This window comes from Mustela lutreola, chromosome 18 (assembly GCF_030435805.1).
Source record: "Mustela lutreola isolate mMusLut2 chromosome 18, mMusLut2.pri, whole genome shotgun sequence".
NCBI lineage: Eukaryota > Metazoa > Chordata > Mammalia > Carnivora > Mustelidae > Mustela > Mustela lutreola.
The window spans coordinates 36,491,063-36,510,194 of NC_081307.1; the positions used below are offsets into that span (position 1 = coordinate 36,491,063).

The 19,132-nt window shown below is 39.9% G+C and overlaps 1 protein-coding gene and 1 long non-coding RNA gene across 3 annotated transcripts in view; one reads left to right on the plus strand and one right to left on the minus strand.

Moving 5' to 3' along the window:
* Window positions 1–19,132, minus strand: part of MCPH1 (microcephalin 1) — a 240,908-nt gene that overhangs the window by 153,469 nt on the left and 68,307 nt on the right. For both annotated transcript variants that reach the window (XM_059155872.1, XM_059155873.1), the window contains one exon: window positions 503–540. In XM_059155872.1, coding sequence (XP_059011855.1) covers window positions 503–540 — 38 coding nt within the window. The remainder of the gene's footprint in view (window positions 1–502; window positions 541–19,132) is intronic.
* On the plus strand, window positions 14,320–18,693 carry LOC131820334 (uncharacterized). Its single transcript, XR_009349590.1, has 2 exons — window positions 14,320–14,526; window positions 17,611–18,693. It is a non-coding gene; the product is annotated as an uncharacterized LOC131820334 (long non-coding RNA).

Below are 19,132 nucleotides of genomic sequence, written 5' to 3' on the forward strand. Positions count from 1 at the left end.
GTATTTTTGTTGGATGTGCTATATATTGTGTTAAATGTTTAAGGAAGATGATAAGAGCGTGCCAGCAAGCTATTAACTCTTTCCCAAAATGTGCGGATAATGACTTTAATAGCGTTGTAAAGAGTGTCCTAGCAAAGTGTTCCTTTAAGAACTTTGAGGGAATCGGCCAGTGGTGCTCCATTTACTGGACTTTCATGGGGCAGAAGTGGTGGACACACAGAGACAGGACATATGAAGCAAACACGAGGAAGAGAAAAACACCAGAATCCCTCCTAATGCTGCGTAAACAACTCACGAAGTCTTCAGCGCTAACCTGCTCAAAGGCTTCTAACCACCTTTTTTTACTTCCAGGGTTCTTCTAACTCCAACACCAACTGTACAGAGTAACAGCAAAACGGCACAAAGCTATGGGCTGCCTTAAATGCGCAGCATCACAGTATATGAAAGAAAAATCTAAAATTTTTACATTGAGTAGAAAGTTATCAAAACAAGGAGTACTTACTCAGATGGCATGCTTGTCATGACTAATGTTCTTGTTGGCTAGAGATTTCAAAAGAGAAGGAACAAAAAACAGTCAGAAGTATAAAAAACATTTTTTCCCACAGAAATTAACTTTAATACATTTTTTAAAAAGTTACATCACTTAAAAAATAAACATTTAAGCATATATCAAAGTAAAAAAACTTTATATTCCTGGAAAAACAAAACAAAACAAACAGCCTGAGAGATACAAATTCAGATACTACCCCAAACCAATCCAAAATAATTCCCGAACATGAGGTAGAGGAGTGGGGCGGGGGCGGGGGTAGAAATACTTCCCCCCAGAAGTCCATTCTCTTAGTTAGCTAGTGGACCTCTAAATGTGCCATCCTGCTTAGGTATCAGCAAGGAAGAAGAGGGTAAGAAGGCATTTTTTTCAGGCTAAAGCGCTATTTTCCAGTTTCTATACAACTCTAGCCCTGCCTCAGTCAGACATACACAATACTGCTCGTGGTCCTGGTGCCTGGGTCCCTCAAATGCTTTAACCTCTCACACCCAGAAGTTCAGATAATGGGACTGCTTATTCATGAGTTAGCATCTGCTATCAATTGGAACTGTAAAGTTCCTTTTTTTAAAGTAAATTTTTAAATACTTTTTTTTTTTACTTACATAGACACATGCTGATGGCATAAAAACATATATGTTAAATGCTTTGGAAATACGTCATTAGAAATATAAAGTCCCCTATAATTCTACCATCCAGAAAAGACTATTGTCCAATAATTTAGCTTATATTCTGCCAAATGTTCCTTCCATGGTAGGGTGTGTGTGTGTGTGTGTGTGTGTATATATATATATATATATATATATATATATAATTAAAATAAAATGGACTCACACTATCCACACATTTTTGCAAATGAGATGAAACACTTTGAATGCAACCAACTGTGCAGTGAGACCATGGCTAACCATCGCACACTTAGTGTGTCTTGAAGGACCACGCACATAAATGAGAAGAAGGAACAAAAGGCATTTAAAGGACCGGTGTGGACACACACAGAGGAGTCAAAGGAGCCTGTGCGCTGTACGGGTATATCTGGGGAAAGTGGAGGAAGGAGCATGAAGAGATAATATGAATCAAAAAGATATTCAGGGGCGCCTGGGTGGCTCAGCTGGTTAAGCCACTGCCTTCTGCTCTGGTCATGATCCCAGAGTCCTGGGATTGAGTCCCACATCAGGCTCCTTGCTCAGCAGAGAGCCTGCTTCTGCCTCTGCCTGCCACTCTGCCTGCTTGTGCTCTCTCTCTCTCTCTCTGACAAATAAATAAATAAAATCTTAAAAAAAAAAAAAAAAAGATTTCCCCCAAAAAAAGATACTCGAAGAAGTGTCAGATGTGGTAACTCGGAGGATCACTGACCTCTTGTGTTAGCCCTCATTTGCTTTGGATACAAAGCAAACAACTACAGCACAGCTTTGTGGGCTGAGTCAGAAGACAAGGCCTTATGTAGGAGTCTATAATCACCAAGAGAGATTCCGGTGGAACCTGATCGTGATCCTCAATGTTATCCTTGAAGGAAAGCTATGCAGGCCCAGGAATGTAATGAGCCCCAAATAAAGTCCAACAGGCGCTCCTTCCACGACACCCGCTTTCTTCTGTAGAACCACCCAAGAGATGCCAGTGGAATGTCATCTGTGGAAAGTCACCCAAGGAGGGAAGGGGAATGGACAAGGAAACCTCCTGATTTCTCCAATGCGAGGCTTTCTCCCCAGGGCTTCGTCCTTCTTCACCTGCACCCGTCTCTCCAGGTGATCCTTCACACAGCCTCGTGGATTGACAGGCCAGCCACGTGCTGACAGTTCCCAATTTCATATCTCTAGCATAAACCTATTTCCTGACATCCAGACTCAAATATTCTACTGACTACACGATAAGGAGGGCCATCTAGAGGTCTAATAAGGATCTTGAATTTGACACGTCCAAAACTGAGATACTGCTCCAGTCAGGGAATTAGGCAAGAAAAATGGAATAAAATAAAAGACACCCAAATTGAAAAAGAAGTAAAGCTATCTCTACTCATAAATGAGATGATCTTATATGCAGAAAACTCTAAAGAACCCAGAAAAACAGTTAGAACTCATAAATGAATCCAGCAAAGTCACAAGATAAAAAATCGGTGTGCAAAAATCAGTTGTATTTCAATACATGAATAATGATCAGAAAAGGAAATAAAGAAATAATTTCATTTATATTAGTGTCCAAAAAATAAAATACTTGGGAATAAAGTTAATTAAAAAAGATGCAAAACACCAAATGCTGAAAATGTTTTTAAAAATGATGAAAGAAATTCAAAAAGACCTAAACACATGTAAAGACATCCTGCATTCATGCAATGGAGAATTTAATATCATAAAATGACAAGACTATCTAAAGTACCTTTAATGCAATCTCTATCAAAATCCCAATGGTGAGTTTTGTAGAAATGGAAAAACACATCCCAAATTTATATGGAATTCCAAGAAAACCCAAAATAGCCAAAATAATCTGGAAGAAAAAACACAAAGCTGGAGGTCTGATACTTCCCAATTTCAGAACTTACTACAAAACTACAGTAATCAACACTGTACGAGGTCAGCATAAGAACAGAAATTAATATAGAGTTGAGAGCCCAGATATACTCTCACATCTAAGGTCAACTGATTTTTGAGCAGGGTGGGTGCCAAGACCATTCACATGTAAAGAATAGTGTCGTCAACAAATGGTGCTGGCAGAACTAGATACCCACAGACAAAAATGATATTGGACCTCTACTTTATAGCACATGCAAAAATTAATACAAAGTAGATCAAAGAACTAAATTTAAGAGCTAAAGCTACAGAACTCTCAGAAGAAAACAAAAGGGAAAATCTTCATGACCCTGGATTTGGCAATAGTTCCTTAAATAGGACACCAAAAGCACAGGCAAAAAGAAAACAAATAAATAAATAAATTGGAATTCATCAAAGTTAAAAACTTTGATGCATGAAAAAATACTATCAAGAGAATGAAAAAGATAACCACAGAATAGGAGAAAATTATTTGCGAATCATATATCTGAGAAGCATTTAATATCCGTAATACATAAAGAATGTCTACAACTTAACAAGAGAAGGACAAACAACTCGTTTTTAAAATGGGCAGGGGTGCCTGGGTGACTCAGTCAGTTAAGTGTCTGACTCAGGTCGTGATCTCAGAGTCCTGGGACTGAGCTCCGCACCAGCCTCCACACTCAGCAGAGTCTGCTTGGGCTTTTCTCCCTCTACCCCTCCTGCCTGTGCTCTCGCACTCTCTGTCCCTCTAAAATAAATAAGTAAACAAATCTTTTTTAGAAATGGGCAAACAGGGGTGCCTGGGTGGCTCAGTGGGTTAAGCCTCTGCCTTCAGCTCAGGTCATGATCTCAAGGTCCTGGGATCGAGCCCTGCATCGGGCTCTCTGCTTGGCGGGGAGCGTACCTCTCCCTCTCTCTCTGCCTGCCTCCCTGCCTGCTTGTGATCTGTCAAATAAATAAATAAATCTTTAAAAATGGGCAAATAATTTGAATAGACATTCCTTCCAAAGAAGAAAAGCAAATGGACAATGAGCACATGAAAACATGCTCGGGGCGCCTGGGTGGCTCAGTGGGTTAAGCTGCTGCCTTCGGCTCAGGTCATGATCTCGGGGTCCTGGGATCGAGTCCCGCATCGGGCTCTATGCTCAGCAGGGAGCCTGCTTCCCTCTCTCTCTCTCTCTCTGCCTGCCTCTCCGACTACTTGTGATCTCTCTCTGTCAAATAAATAAATAAAATCTTTAAAAAAAAAAAAAAAAAAAAAACATGCTCAACATCACTAGATAGGGAAATCCAAAACAAAACCTCCATGAGATACACACCCCTTCACACCTGCTAGGCTGGCTATAATCAAAAATGTGAAAAATAATCAATGTTGATTTTTAAATATGATGCCAGTACTGTGGAAAACAGTTTGGTCGTTCCTCAAAAAGTTAAACCAAAAACCCACATAGTCAAAACACTTACTCCAAGGTATATACCAAAAAGGATTGAAAACAAGGACTCAAATACTTGTGTGAGAATTTTCATCACAGCATTATTCACAAGAGCCAAAGGGTGAAAACTGCCTACGTGTCCAACAATAAATGAATGGATATGATTAATCTGGTGTTTACAAGCAATACAATATTATTATTCAGCCATAAAAAGTGGGGAGGCTGTAATACACAACATGTATGACTCTGGAAACGTGTGTGTGTGAAAAAAGCCAGACATACAAGACAAATATTGTATGACTCTACTTACATGAAATATCTAGAATAGGTAAATTCACAGAGGCAGAAAACAGAACAGACTCCCGGGGGCCAGGGGTGGGGTGGGAAATGGAGAGTTGTTGCTTAATGAGTTCCAAGTTTTACTCTGGAGTGAAGAAAATTTTCTGGAAACAGACGGTGACGATGACTGCATCAAGTGAACACTGCCACTGAACCATATACTTAAAAATTGTTAAAACGGCAAATGCTATATTGTATGCTTTTTATCACAATAAAACAATTACACTACAATCTTCTCTCCCCAGCCCACTCCTTCCAAGCCTCACTGGCTTAGTGGCAAGACTTCTCCTGCACGGGTTAAAAGCATTTTCATCATCATTCTCGTCATTATTTTCTCAAACCCCACACCCAATCCATCAGCTCATCCTGTCAACTCAACCTTGCAGATGTATCTAGACTCTGACCACTTCTCATTAACTCCACTGGTGACATGCCAGCATCTCATGTGAGTCACTGTCAAAGCCACTTAATTCTTCTCCCTGCTAAAATCCCTGAGACTTCAATCATTGCTCAACACAGAGCCAGAGCCACACTGTGGAAACACACATCAGATCACGTCACCCTTATTCTCACAGCCTCTGGTGGCTTCACGTCTCACTCTAAATATACATGAACCTGTGAATAGAATCAGTCTATCCCTCAAAAAGAGAAAAATCATGAACATGACCCCTGTTAAGTCTGAGTGAAGGAAGGTCACATAGTTATGTCTACCAGAAGCTTGACAGAGAGGGGACATCCCGCCTAGGTTGAGGGAAAGAAATGGTTGTATATAAGGAAACTCAAACCCCAAAATAAAAGTCTCAATGAAGAGAAAAAAAATAAAGAAGAGAAAACAAACAATCTGACTTGTAGATGTTGGGTAAGAAATCTAGAAGATTTAAGGTTCATTGACCCAGTTCAGCCACAGAACCTACAAGAAAAGACAAGCTCCCCCTGGAATCCCACACTAACAAGTGCCATGATAGAGACCACACATTCGGACTGGTGTGACAAATACTCGTGGCCTGAAATACAGCGATGAGACAGAAGCAGCAATGTTGTTATTATGAGTAAGCACATTTACTTAACTGTTCTTATAAATTACACATTAGAAAATACGTTCAATAGAATTCCCCTGATTACTCAAGGAAGCTCCTTCTACATGACATGGACTGGTAAGTGCAACTTCTTTACAAATGAGTAACAAAATAAGATGGTTAATGGAGGGAGAAATAGATACATGATAAAGTAAATATTTTTAAAAGTTGATTGTAGAATCAAGGCTGGAGGAGAAAATTGTGAAATATTTTGACATGGAACAGAAGACATACTGGGTGTCTCCAATGGACACCTCCGTGCTGTTCGGCACACACACCCTTCAGGGTTCTCCACTTCTATGGGGTTTATGCCTTTTGTCATCTTTGAGCTATTTTACAATCTAATTAGCTGTAGAAAATTGAGAAGAATGCTAATTGTTCTTGTCTATAGAAATGCAAACCCTGTCCCACGGACATTCAAGAGACTTCCCTCTCCCTGTGGTGACAGTGACCTCCCTCTCCCCGCAGTGACAGAGCCTTGTCTACACTCCTAATGATCCATGAACAGGTCTCCTCCATGGATTCTCCTTTGCAGAGGACAAAACAACTTCCCAGTCTCATCATTAATTAATGAGTTAAATAAAATCTTTAACATATCTTCATTTTCCATTAGAGGGAAAGTTATGATGTATCTTTAAAAAATTATCTTTTAACAGTTATGAAGGTTTTCCACCAAGTTGCCCAACAGACTCATCTGATAAAGATTAGCGGCTTCTGTCAGACAGAAGCCGCTAATCTTTAGCGCCAGAGAACACTCCACAGGCGGCTTGAGCCCAGGAAGGTCTATTATTGGCTCCGGAGCTGAATGCCAAGTGGCAAGCCAGAACTTTGCTGGCTCTGTTTCTCTAATTTTAATTTTCCTCTCCATTTGTTTTGTTTTGTTTCATTAATGGATGAATTATTCGCCATTAGTGGAAGCAATGTTTAGGAATTTGGTTTTACGGTCTGACTACTTTGTGTTTTATATAAATTAATTAATGGATTATAGAGATTTATTCTTTTTTGGTAAGAGACCATAGAGGACTGGGTTTATTAGCTTTTTTTTTTTTTCTTTTCTTCTGCTTGCTTATTTGCCCATTTTGGAGCTAAAATCAATTAAGACATGCATGCCCACAAGGAAGGAGAATAGCTTCCTGAAATCTGGACTGGTTTTAGTATTTGTCTTTATTCTTGACCAGTGGCTGAAATTATAACTCAGAAATGTTTTAAGAACTCAAATTCACATAGTTAATGTGTTTGGAAATTACTATTAGTTTAGTAATTTTGGCTTAATGAAAACAGTTATGTCTTATCTGAATTCTCCATGTTAAGTATAATATAAACATACATTTTATTCTACTTGAGTTTATTTTCCCTAGACTTACAGGTTTACTGGTCAAATAAAATAACATTATTCCTGTATAATAAATATAAATATATAATAATTATTCCTGTTATAAAGATTTTTTAAAAATTTAAACTTGTGACAAATCATTATTCTAACAAGCTTTTTATATCAGTACTAATTGTATTTCGTAATACATCAGTGCAAAGATAATTTCCAGGATCTTTAGTGTTAAACTAATTAAATAAGCAGGCCATCGGACTAAGGTGGCTCTCAGGCCTTAGCAGCCTACGTAAGCAAACAAAAACCAGAGCCTGTAAATCCCTAAAGGTTAAGAAATCAATACCGAAGAGCGACCAATCACAAGCAGCCAAGTAAGCTTTCCCATAGAAGGCAACCGCTTAAGCTACAGCCAATCAAATAAGTTCCTAGCTTTGATTCCGCATCTTCTCTGTAAGTCTCTCCCTTAGTTCATGGCCTTGGAACACCCCTAACCACTTTGGGTTTGTCAGTGCTTCATTTAAGTCAAATTTTGTCCAAATAAACTTTCATTTTTTAAGATTTTATTTATTTAGTTAGTTAGTTAACTTATTTATTTATTTATTTAACATATTTAACATAAACCTTGGACAGATACTAATTAAAAAATTGTTGGATACAAGGTTCTTGGATCATGCAGTCAGGTAAGCGACCAACTCGTAGTTTCGGCTCAGGTCATGATCCCAGTGTCTTGAGACTGAGCCCCATGTGGGGCTCTGGGATCAGCCCAGGGTCTGCTTGGGATCGTCTCTCCCTCTCCCTCTGCAACTCCACCTGCTTTCTCTCTCCTTAAAAGGAATAAAATCTTTTTTTTAAAAATTATTGAATAACTCAGTAATTTATAAGAGAGAATACTGAAACAATGATTGCTAAGCAAAGTTCTGATTTTTTCTATATTTTTGTTTATTTTTATGTGCCATACAGAAGCTCTTTGGGTCATGTCAATGAACATGTTCTTTTTTGCAGCTTTAAAAGGGTGTAAGAGAGACATGGGGTAGGACAGTGTAATGGAAGCCTTGCTAGTCTGCTAACTCACCTGTGTAAAATGGACATTTTGCAATTGTTTACGGTTTTCTGTGAAATGGAACTTAGTAACTAAAAAAATACAATTAATATGAATGGTTAAGGTTACACTAAGAGTAATAATGACAGAGGAATACAACTGTGAGTTGTTTTTCAAAAAAAAAATTGTATTTCTTAAAGCAGTGGTTTTCAGGATTTATGAGCTCAGGACTCCTTTATACTATTGGGACTTACTAAGCAACACAAAGAGTCTTTGTTTTTGTGGATTAAGGCTATCAATATTTAACATCATAGAAATTAAAACTGAAAAACTTTTAAAGTATTTATTGACACACTTAAAGATAGCAAGAACACACTGCCTGTTAACAGAGATGACATCTCACTGTTACTATTCAGGTGCTGGGACCCCATGAACACAGCTCCGGGCTCAAGCAAAGTCTCAGTTTGCCACAGATAAGAAAAGGCATAGTGAAGAACAAGACTAGGAAAGTTCACTTAACTTGCTTTAGTTTATATACTTGAGTCTGAAGGAAAGCTCAAAATGTGTTATAATTTTAGTCAATTATGCCTGATGTTGATGGGCTGTCCTCATGGTTAGAGATTATTGCCTATAACAAAAAGATCAGTCTTAACTTTCTGTATAATCTGCTTAAAAAGCAAAGCTTGCATCTTAAAAGAATAATGATCTCTCCTTTATGTTGAATATATGATGCTTGTGAGTAAGAAATGAAATTTGATCACTTAAGTTACAGTCCGTGCTTGGTTGTTTGTTGTTGTTATTTTGTTTTTTTAAAGATTTTATTTTTATTTATTTATTTGACAGAGAGTGAGAGAGAGAGAGAGAGACATCACAAGTAGGCACAGAAGCAGGCAGAGGGGGAGGGGGAAGCAGGCTCCCCGCTCAGTAGAGAGCCCCATGCAAGGCTTGATCCCAGGACCCTGGGGCCATGACCTGAGCCAAAGGCAGAAGCTTAATCCACTGAGCCACCCATGCGCCCCTCTGTGCTTGTTTTTCAATGTTGTCTTACTACTGTGATTAACTTGCCTGGTATGGTTTCTCAGGCACACGTGATCCTATCTGAAGGATCTGTGTGAATGTCTTCTGGTAACTGATTTTTGCCTTCTCTAAATTGGATCTTAAATACATAAAAATAAAACCTGAAGGATATCACTCACACCTAAAACTAGCCTTAAGATTTCCCCTTGGAAATCACAAAAATATGTTTTCCACTTTTAAGAGAACTGTAGGATAATTAGGTTGAATGTGTCAACGATTGCCAAGTTCTGTATGAAATCGGAAGGTCCACTCGGCCTGTCTAGGCAAGGATTCAATCGTACCATGTTATCAGTATAAATATTTCCAAATCACAGGCTCTGAGGAAAATCCTTGATATTGGTTATTGACCTTATTGTCCATAATGTTTTTACCTTCAGGGGAAACACTGGCCAGATGCTTTCCTGACAGCTGTGTTGAGTCTTCTTCTATTAAGGGTGTTCTAGTCCTACAATGCTGCTAGTAGGCAAAGTACCGTGTTATAATTTTGGTTATTAAATTGTTAATTTGGTGAGCGTCCTGCTTCTGTAATTTAAATCTAGCATCTTGTAGACCAGTGGCTTTCAACTGGGGATGCATGTCAGACTTGTCTATGATTTTTTTTTTTTTTTATAAAAATATCGATGTCCAGGACCTAACGTGGGCTCACTAAATCTCCTGATATTCTGAGTGTTCTCAGTACATTTATTGTGTCTCAGAAACATTATACTGTATCTCAAGATTTGTTTCCTCCATAAAAATTAGGTTGGTCTTCTTGAAATAGAGAAACTGAAGGACTCCATTTTTAAAGTCTGCTGTTTGCCTCTCTTCCTGCTTCCATTCCTGCTCCATTACCCGGGTCCCCCCACCTTACACCTGCCTGCGAATGCAAACAGTGTGTGACCTCCTTGTAAGGGACGAGGCGTGAACGATGGCTCTAGAACAGGAAACACGTAAGGGGGGACCGGGAGAGAGCACAGGGAGGAGCCGTCACATGCGTGTTCCAGACCCCGACCGCACGATCTCCACACCAAGGCCGCCTGGCTCTGAGGAAGAGGGAGAACTGACTTACGACGGTCACCTGGGTCCTCGTCTTTGTCCCAACAGGTTCCCGGATGCCTGAGAGGACATGTACACCGGCCACAATCCTTGAGCAAAGACGAGACTCTCTCCTGAGGCTCCCAGATGCTCTGTCCCAGACGCTCTGCGTTCCCTCTACACCTTCAACAGCTCTGCGTCCGCCTCCTGCCAGCTTGAGTTTGATTTCTATCCTGTGCGCAGCCAGGGACCCCCGGGCTGGTCCTGCAGGACCCCCTCTGCAGGTCTGGCCCTCCTACATCATTTTCATAAGTAAATGCTGTTTTGAGGGGTTTTTTAAAGCATTTTGTAAATCGAAGATAATGCTTACTGACTTTTTTAAAAATAGGTTTAATTGCTTCCCTTAAAGAAATTCTGGGGCGCCTGGGTGGCTCAGTGGGTTAAGCCGCTGCCTTCGGCTCAGGTCATGATCTCAGGGTCCTGGGATCGAGTCCCGCATCGGGCTCTCTGCTCAGCAGGGAGCCTGCTTCCCTCTCTCTCTCTCTCTGCCTGCCTCTCCATCTACTTGTGATTTCTGTCAAATAAATAAATAAAATCTTTAAAAAAAAAAAAAAAGAAATTCTGCTTAATCTTTTGGTAATCATCTTATTATTTTGTTTGGCTTGCCATAAACCAACCCAATTTCCCTGTAACATTACTCACATTAGACTTTTCACATTTGAAAATTATGAGTAATAAATTGACCCTCGCTGTTAAAAGTCTACAGATAGTTCTGTTTTGCCGAATGGCTCTGCAATAAGCTATAGGCAGGGCCTGTGACCTCAGCATGGAACTGGCCAAAACCCCATGGAAAAGGGAGGTACCAAGTAATCCAAACTCCTGACACTTCACAAAATAAACAGGCTTCTCATGGCGCTGCTTACACAGGTCTCAGACCAGGCCATAGAGCTGGTCAGGATTCCCAGACCTCTGTGTAATCGACAGCAGACGGCTTTGGGAGACATGAACTCAATCTCCCACAGAACAGAGCTAGGATTAAATGAGGATAATCCTAAATTATAGGATTAAATGAGGGAAATTCAATGTGCTTATCAACTTAGAATTTTGTTGGTATTTCTTTAATGCTCTATCTTATGAACTCTTCTCTTTCTTCTTAAGCGATCCGTAATTCAGAAGAATACAGGAGATACTACTTCTGCAAACTAAAATAAAACCTTTTAAAATGATACCTGATTTTCAAAGATTGCCTCAAAATTTGGAATCTTTTACGAAGCCCCTTTGCTTCCCATGGCAGTATACATTTTTGTATAATTTCGGAATATGTTCTGCATCTTACCAGCATATAATTGGAAAAGCTGGTTATGAAACCAGGCCTTGTCTAGAATGTCATTTGAGAATGGTGGTCACTTAATCAGGTCTGGCTAGCCTTTCAAGGAGCTAAGGCTGCCTTTACTCAGGGAGCCAAGACCTCCTGGGAAGACTGCCCTGGTACCCAGCTTAGAGTCCCGGCCCCACAGATGCTGTGGAAGGTCACTTCTGGAATGCGCAAAACACTTCGGACATTCTGAGGACGTCCAGAAGAGAAATCCACCTAAATACACGTGTACCCTGGGCAAAATTTGGTGAAGAGTTGTCAGGCTTGGTATTTCCCCTTGGGATAGCAGACAACTATCTGCTAGTTAGTTATCTAACTAACTGGATAAGTAGTTATCCAATTAGTCTCTAGAGGGAAACAAAGGCCCATCCGAAATCACTCATGAAAATGAGTTAATTTTATTTGTTCAATATAGCACAGCTCTGGATTTTACACGCATCCCCCAGAAGGCTAGCCAACACCCTTGCTGTCCCCGTGTTAATACTCAGGCAATAACTGGTGGAGAGCAGCCTGAGTTTGTAAGGGAGAATAATCCTTTTTGAGATCTGATCACAAAAGAAAAAAAAAAAAAAAAAAACTTGTACAGAAACATTGTGGAAAAGACTCTGAGGCAGAACGAAAGATGACTGGGTGACAGACTGCGAGCTGTTTGAGGACACTACCCTTGAGTCACTGGATTCCGCAGGCTTGACGTTCTTAAGTCTCTGATGTGCAGACAGCCCTGTCAGAGAAGGCTGCACCGCGTCCTATCGTTTGTACCTGCTGACCTGCTCGGGTGGCTGGTGGGCGTCCCGTGGACTTCCCTTCCAGTGTGGCAAAGGCCAGTTGTGCACCGAGGAAGCAACGGTGTTTCGGCATTCGGAACGGTCTATCGGTGTGTGTACCCACTGGGCTCTCCTTTCAAAGCAGCTTCCTGGTTCCTTCCTTAAGACATGGGCTAAATAACGCTATTTTTGGTTAGTAAGAAAGCCATGATCGCTGCCCCCTTAAAAAAAAAAAAAAAAAAAGTACCTCGCTGTACAATTCTTTTACCCTCTGTTTAAAAATGCTTCTAATACACTTTTAAAAATGCAATTCTGGCACATATCTTTTAACTGGCAAGACACACAACCACTAATGCAAAAACAACTCAAATCAAGTTAGGCCTTACAGCCGCCCTGAGTGTAGCTAGCATTCAGCATGTTCTGTGGACTTGAATAGATTTCTGTATATGAAAGTTAATGGATGGTTCATCTTCATAGAAGGCTGTCACTGCTAGAAAATCCACAAACTGTAAGAATCCACTGTGCACAGAGAATATGTGAAGCACATGAAACACGATCATCTGCTGGCAGACCCAGAACGAGACCTTTCTGCAGCCCACTTGTCTCTGTCTCCATACTTGACAGGGCATTTGGCCGGTCCTTATCTCATGGGTCTCATCTAAGAAAGGAGATAATGAATTACTCCCAGAGCGCTGCACAATTAATAATTCTGTTGAAAGTAAATATTAATGCTAGCAGTTTTGTAAATTATAACCCTCACAGTCCGTAATTTCATGAGAATACAAACCATTTCTTTTAACTTAGTCCTTTATTTATGTAACCTTTGCTGCGTGTCACATTTCACTGACGGTAATAAAGGCAGAGAGAAAATCTGGCCACTTTTTTCTCTTTAGTGATGGTAACCTGACGCTCCTCCAACCCGCACCATTCCCCTCCCCATGAAATCTGTACGGAAGGTGATATCCAGAATGTACAAACCTAAAGAAAGTCAGTAAGCCCCGTTACCATCACTGGAAAAGGCCAAAAAGACCAGCTAACATTTATTAGAACCAATCATGTTCAGTGTTGAAGAATTAACACTTTACAACTCTTTACAACTGAGACCTGGGCTCACCCATTCCATAAGATGTGTCCCTATTCTACTGAAAGTTGATTCTCTACAATAACGTTGAACTTTACCTGTGCCCTGTGCCCCAGAACACAGAGCACAAGTTAAAAAAGGTTCCGACCCTTCTGTGTTCTGAGAAAAGTGTAATTGAAAGGATCACCCTTCTCTCTCATGCTGCAAGATAGGACTATTAAAACCACAGGCCCAAAGGACATCACTTGAGCCACGTTAATCCCTAACCTAAGTGCAGTTTCAACCTCCCTCAGAAATGCAGTTTTACCAAGGGTCAGGATTTTCCGGCTGGGACCAGTCAGGTAATCTGCCACAAGAGCTTCCTCAATGCCCCACAGGGAGGAGAGGCCTTCTGCATTAGACCCCTTGCCCTTTCCATGAAGGGAAGGTGATCTTGCCTGAAACAATCCTTTCTTTTCTTGTGCTAATAACTCCTCAGCCCTAGACTTCTCCCAATAAAAACTTTCCATTTTATGCAACTCTCATGGGGCTCCCCTCTTCCTGCTGGGTGCCTTGCAGCTGAACTTTGTTATTTAACAGGATGCACGGCCACCCTTCCTCAGTGACTCAGGTAAGACCATGTCCATCCTCATCATGATTACCTTAAGACTAGCTAACGACACCCTAGCCTACCTGCCTCTGTAAAACCTGGGCCCCTTCTTATTCTTGAGCCATTCCTCATTGACGAAGATAGACCTTAAATCGACAGTCTGCATACAAACATTTTAATTGTCTTGTGCATTTTGTCTTTTGCAATTTTAGCATGTGGCTCGGATGGGACCGCCCCTGCTACTTTGCGACCCCTGCGCGCCCTCCTGGCTGGTGATCTATGGGCCCAACACTGAGCCCAGCTCCTGACTTTATGCTCCAGACTCCTGGCTACTGATACCATGGTAAGAACTTGATTTTGTTCTTCTTGAGTATTTACTCGATTTCTAATGCCAACTTCCTTTGGTTTTATGACCTGACCATTCAGTAAGACCTGTAAAGGGCATGATGGTTTATAGAGAACTTGTCTTTGTTGTATGGAAAATGGTAAAGAATCCGCCTTTTTACGTTTTTTGTTTATTTTTCTACTCTGAGCTCAAAGCTGTTAAGTATTTCATGCCACCAAGTAGGTATCTAGGCTGAGTTTTGTACTACCACGTTTACGCTTGAGCCATAAGTAGAAAGTAAAATTCTAAAATTGAAATTACAAGCTCTGTCTCTATGCACATATGCCTGCAATTCACACACCTAAAAAAAGCATCATGAGATGTTACCAAATGAGATTATAAAACTTCTTAAAGAAGTTCTATTATAACTGGCTTAGAAACAAGGATCTTTAAATTGAATATTCCTCAAATCCCCAGAAATTACAGAAAGGGACCTCCCAGTATTTTCAACATTCAAAAAAGCAAACAAACAAAAACAAAAAACAACTATTCTCATAGAAACTCAGGTTTTTTTAAGACCCAAATATTTTAAAAATTCAAGTTTTCACATACTTTGGTAAATCTCCAGCAAGTGAGATTAGTTGAATATTTTTGGTTTATTAAAAACACCCATCTCTTTTCTGAATTATCAGATATAAGTATAATAAAATAGTACATTTTCACTCTTGTACATGTTCTTCCTAATCTTACACAGGCTTACTGATAGAATAAGGGAGTATTATTTATACTTAATATTTAAGATTATGAAAAATGTAAATTTGTATTTAACAAAATTGAATCATTTTTGACAAATTTTACTTTAATGGCAACTGTGTTTTACATTGTTCACAATGTAAAACAGATTTAAGATAATTTCCAAGATATTTACGTAACTTAAAACCTTTGTCTCATGCTAAGCTGAATTAATTAATGGATATTCACTAATCAATTGTTTAGTAAGATAGAATGCAGAAATTCTACCTAAGCACAGTTTCTTATCTTATTTACTTATTTGAGAGTGAGAAAAAGAGAGAGCATGAGTGGGGGGAGGAACAGAGGAGAGGGAGAAGGACAGGCAGACTCCCTGCTGAGAAGGGACCAGGACCCAGTGTGATCCCAGGACACCGAGATCACAACCTGAGCCCAAGTCAGATGCTTCACCAACTGAGCCTCCCAGGTGCCCCAAAAACCAAGCATGATTTTAAGATTAAACGCTTTTGATTCTTATGTTTATGTGCTACGGGGACAGTAAAATACACAGAAACACTCCACATGTACCCATCCTGCTTTCTCGGGGTTACTTTGGTAAGTAACTTTAGTAACTAATTTCAGAAGTTAGTTACTTTAGTTAAAAATTAAAATTAATATGTGGCTTGTACTAAGTAGTTATACTTTAGAAGAAATACAACTGTGTACATACTTCTGTTTTTCAAGAATAAGAAGAGCTCTATCCTGAAGGGGCAGATTTTTCGTTTCTGAACCCAACTGCCAGCTTGTCAGAGACCCCAGAAAGCTTTCTGTATGGGTTTTTAATAACTATCCACATAGGTCCACTTGGAGATAACCAACCATAAACCCACTGCATGTAAACAATATCTTATTTTCTAATATTGTGAAATTATTTCTGATCCCGCAGAACCCCTGAGATTGGTCCTAAAGGGTCAGATTGTTCCAGAATGTGAAAGGGCATCATAAAAGAGACAAAATGTGAGCCCCTGGGTGGCTCCGTGGGTTAAAGCCTCTGCCTTCGGCTCAGGTCATGATCCCAGGATCCTGGGATCAAGCCCCATATCAGAGTCTCTGCTTAGCGGGAAGCCTGCTTCCTCTTCTCTCTCTGCCTCCCTCTCTGCCTACTTATGATCTCTGTCTGTCAAATAAAATCTTTAAAAAAAAAAAAAAAAAAAAAAGAGAGAGAGAGAGAAAATGTGGCACAAACTTCATCTTGGTTTATAAAGTTTGAGTTTGAAAATCTATGACATGCACAAAAACCTTAGCAAAACTTGGTCTCTATTGACAGTTTCATTTACTTGGTTTGCTGCTAATTGCTTTCATCTAAACTGTAAAGTTCATTCATCTATGTATTCATTTTTCTCTGTAACTTGTTTAGGTAACAAAGATTCTATGTTTTACCAGAATAACCTTCTACGGTTTATGTTGACTTTACTATTTCCTTGAGTATTTAAGAAATCTAGTTATTTGACAAAAAGGTAAAGCATTTTAAAGTTACACTATCTCTACATTAACTTGTAAATTTTTTTCTTATCACTTAAGGAAGTAAATAAGTATTCTTTCTAAGTAACCTACGGTCCTGTCTTAGTCAAGTGCCCAAAATTTCATGACTCCTTTTTATATTTTCCTTTCCCACATTCAAGTCCTCAAAGCTGCCTTTGAGATTCCCCAGAGACACCTGGAAAATCACAAAGATTTTTTTCTTCCACCATATGAAAAGAGAGATGTTAGAAATAATTAGGTCAATGTGATTATGTTACTATTGAGCTGTCAAATCAAAAATAACAATTAGGTATTCTCAAGATAAACAATTATTCATCCTCAAGTAAAATGTTATTAACACACAGATACTTCGGTCCTACTGCAGACTCCTAAAATCTCTTGACAATCTTGATTTATTCTTGCTCCACTCTGGCTACATGTTTAGGATATCCACGGTATATTATATCTTAGGGTCATTCTGTTATACCTGAAGACTTTTTCCTATAAAGATTTTGTTCTTCCATTTTTATAATTACATGTAATATCCACTCTTCTTTGAAAACAGTGCTGGGGCACCTAGGTGGCTCAGTGGGCTAAGCCTCTGCCTTCGGCTCAGGCCATGATCCCAGGGTCCTGGGATCAAGCCCCGCATCGGGCTCTCTGCTCAGCGGGAGCCTTCTTCCCTTCCTCTCTCTCTCTGCCTCTCTGCCTACTTGTGATCTCTGTCTGTCAAATTAATTAATTAATTAATTAATTAATTTTTAAAAAGATTGTTTAAAAACAGTGCTAACCATTATGCTTGTCGATGTTGACTTTACCATTTCTGGCTGCCTTTGTCTTATTGTACAACAGTGTTCCTTGTCAGCTGCATTATTCTACTCTCGTCAGCCCTCTCACTTTGGAAAGTTATCAGTAATACACTGGCCACAGCCATCTAGAACCTTTGTCACCTCCAGGTCCTTGCTTCACTGGATGCTTCCTAACCAGCACCTGCAATCACCTATAGGCCAGACTGACTTGTCTTCAAAAGAAAGACCCTCCTCAAAGTCCATGGAAAAGGGCTATGCCAGAGAGTTCCGGTATGGTCTCCTGATGGCATCATTTAAACACTGCTGAGACCCTACCAGGGGACTCGGTCAGGATTTCCAGAATTCTAGTGGAGAAGCATTTGGACTCATGAGACTACTAACCCACCTTCGAGCAAAGTGAGAACTAGTTACATAGGCCTAAATGAACTACTGAGGAAGGACTATGGTTTTTATTTGGAATATTTTAATGTTCTACTTTCTGAACATAAGGAAGTCTTTGCTCTTCTTATGCCATCTGTATCTTAAAACAATTTGGTAGACAAAGCTTTTGCAAAAACAAAGGACCTATTTAGAAACAGTATCTGAGTCTCTCCCCCCACGCCCCACCCCCTGCCCAGAATTTGGAAACTCAGTATTATGTAGTGTTCTTGCTTTCAGGGCAATATAATTATTTGCCTAGGTTCAACAAGAATCTGTCTTCCTTATTACCAGGACATAACCAAAAAAACTGGTTAAGTAACCACGGCCTTGGCTGCAAGATCATATTTGATCATATAATCAGCAACAACCAGACCCTTTCAAGAAATGAAAGCAGACTTCATGGCACCAATGCCTGCCAAAGCCCTCTTGGGAAAACAAGCCAGGGACCTGGCTTCCAGGGTTCCCAACTCATAAATGAGCAAGAAAGATCACTTTGTAGGGGTCCCAGAGCTGGAGGATATGCTGGGGACCACAGAAGGAAGGAATTTATGCAAATATGTACATAATGAAGGTGAAATCTGACAGCAAGCTCTTGTTCCAGCTTCCTAGTCTCAAGAGACTTTTAAATGCACAATCTAAGATTCCTTATGAAAACTTCCTGCGAACTATTCTTGCTACACCTATGTAAATAAATATAATGAGACCAGTCTTATTTTGTGATCATAAATAATCTCTCTTTGATTATTAGAGGAGGGACTATGGGGAAAAAAATTGTGTCTCTGTGGGAAACTATGCATTGTTTACACTACACCATTCCAGGATATCAGACCCTAGCTATGTTCACTGTCTGAGTTATTTTGCACCTCTTTGTACCCTGCAGGGAACTGAAGGATGTGAAAACTCCATTTTCTCTGGTAAAGATTCACTTGACTTCCTTCTCCCCTACAGAAAAACCAATTTCCATCCCTACCTGCATAGTGGCCCCATTCCTGTTACCATGCCCAAATTATCAATTCTTACCATATTTCCAATTCACGTGGCTTGCTGCACTGCCTGGCTACAACCTCTCGAACTCACGTTCCAAATTGTTTCCAACCTGATTTGGCATCACCAAGTACTAGCACCTGACTGCCCTGATCGTGTCT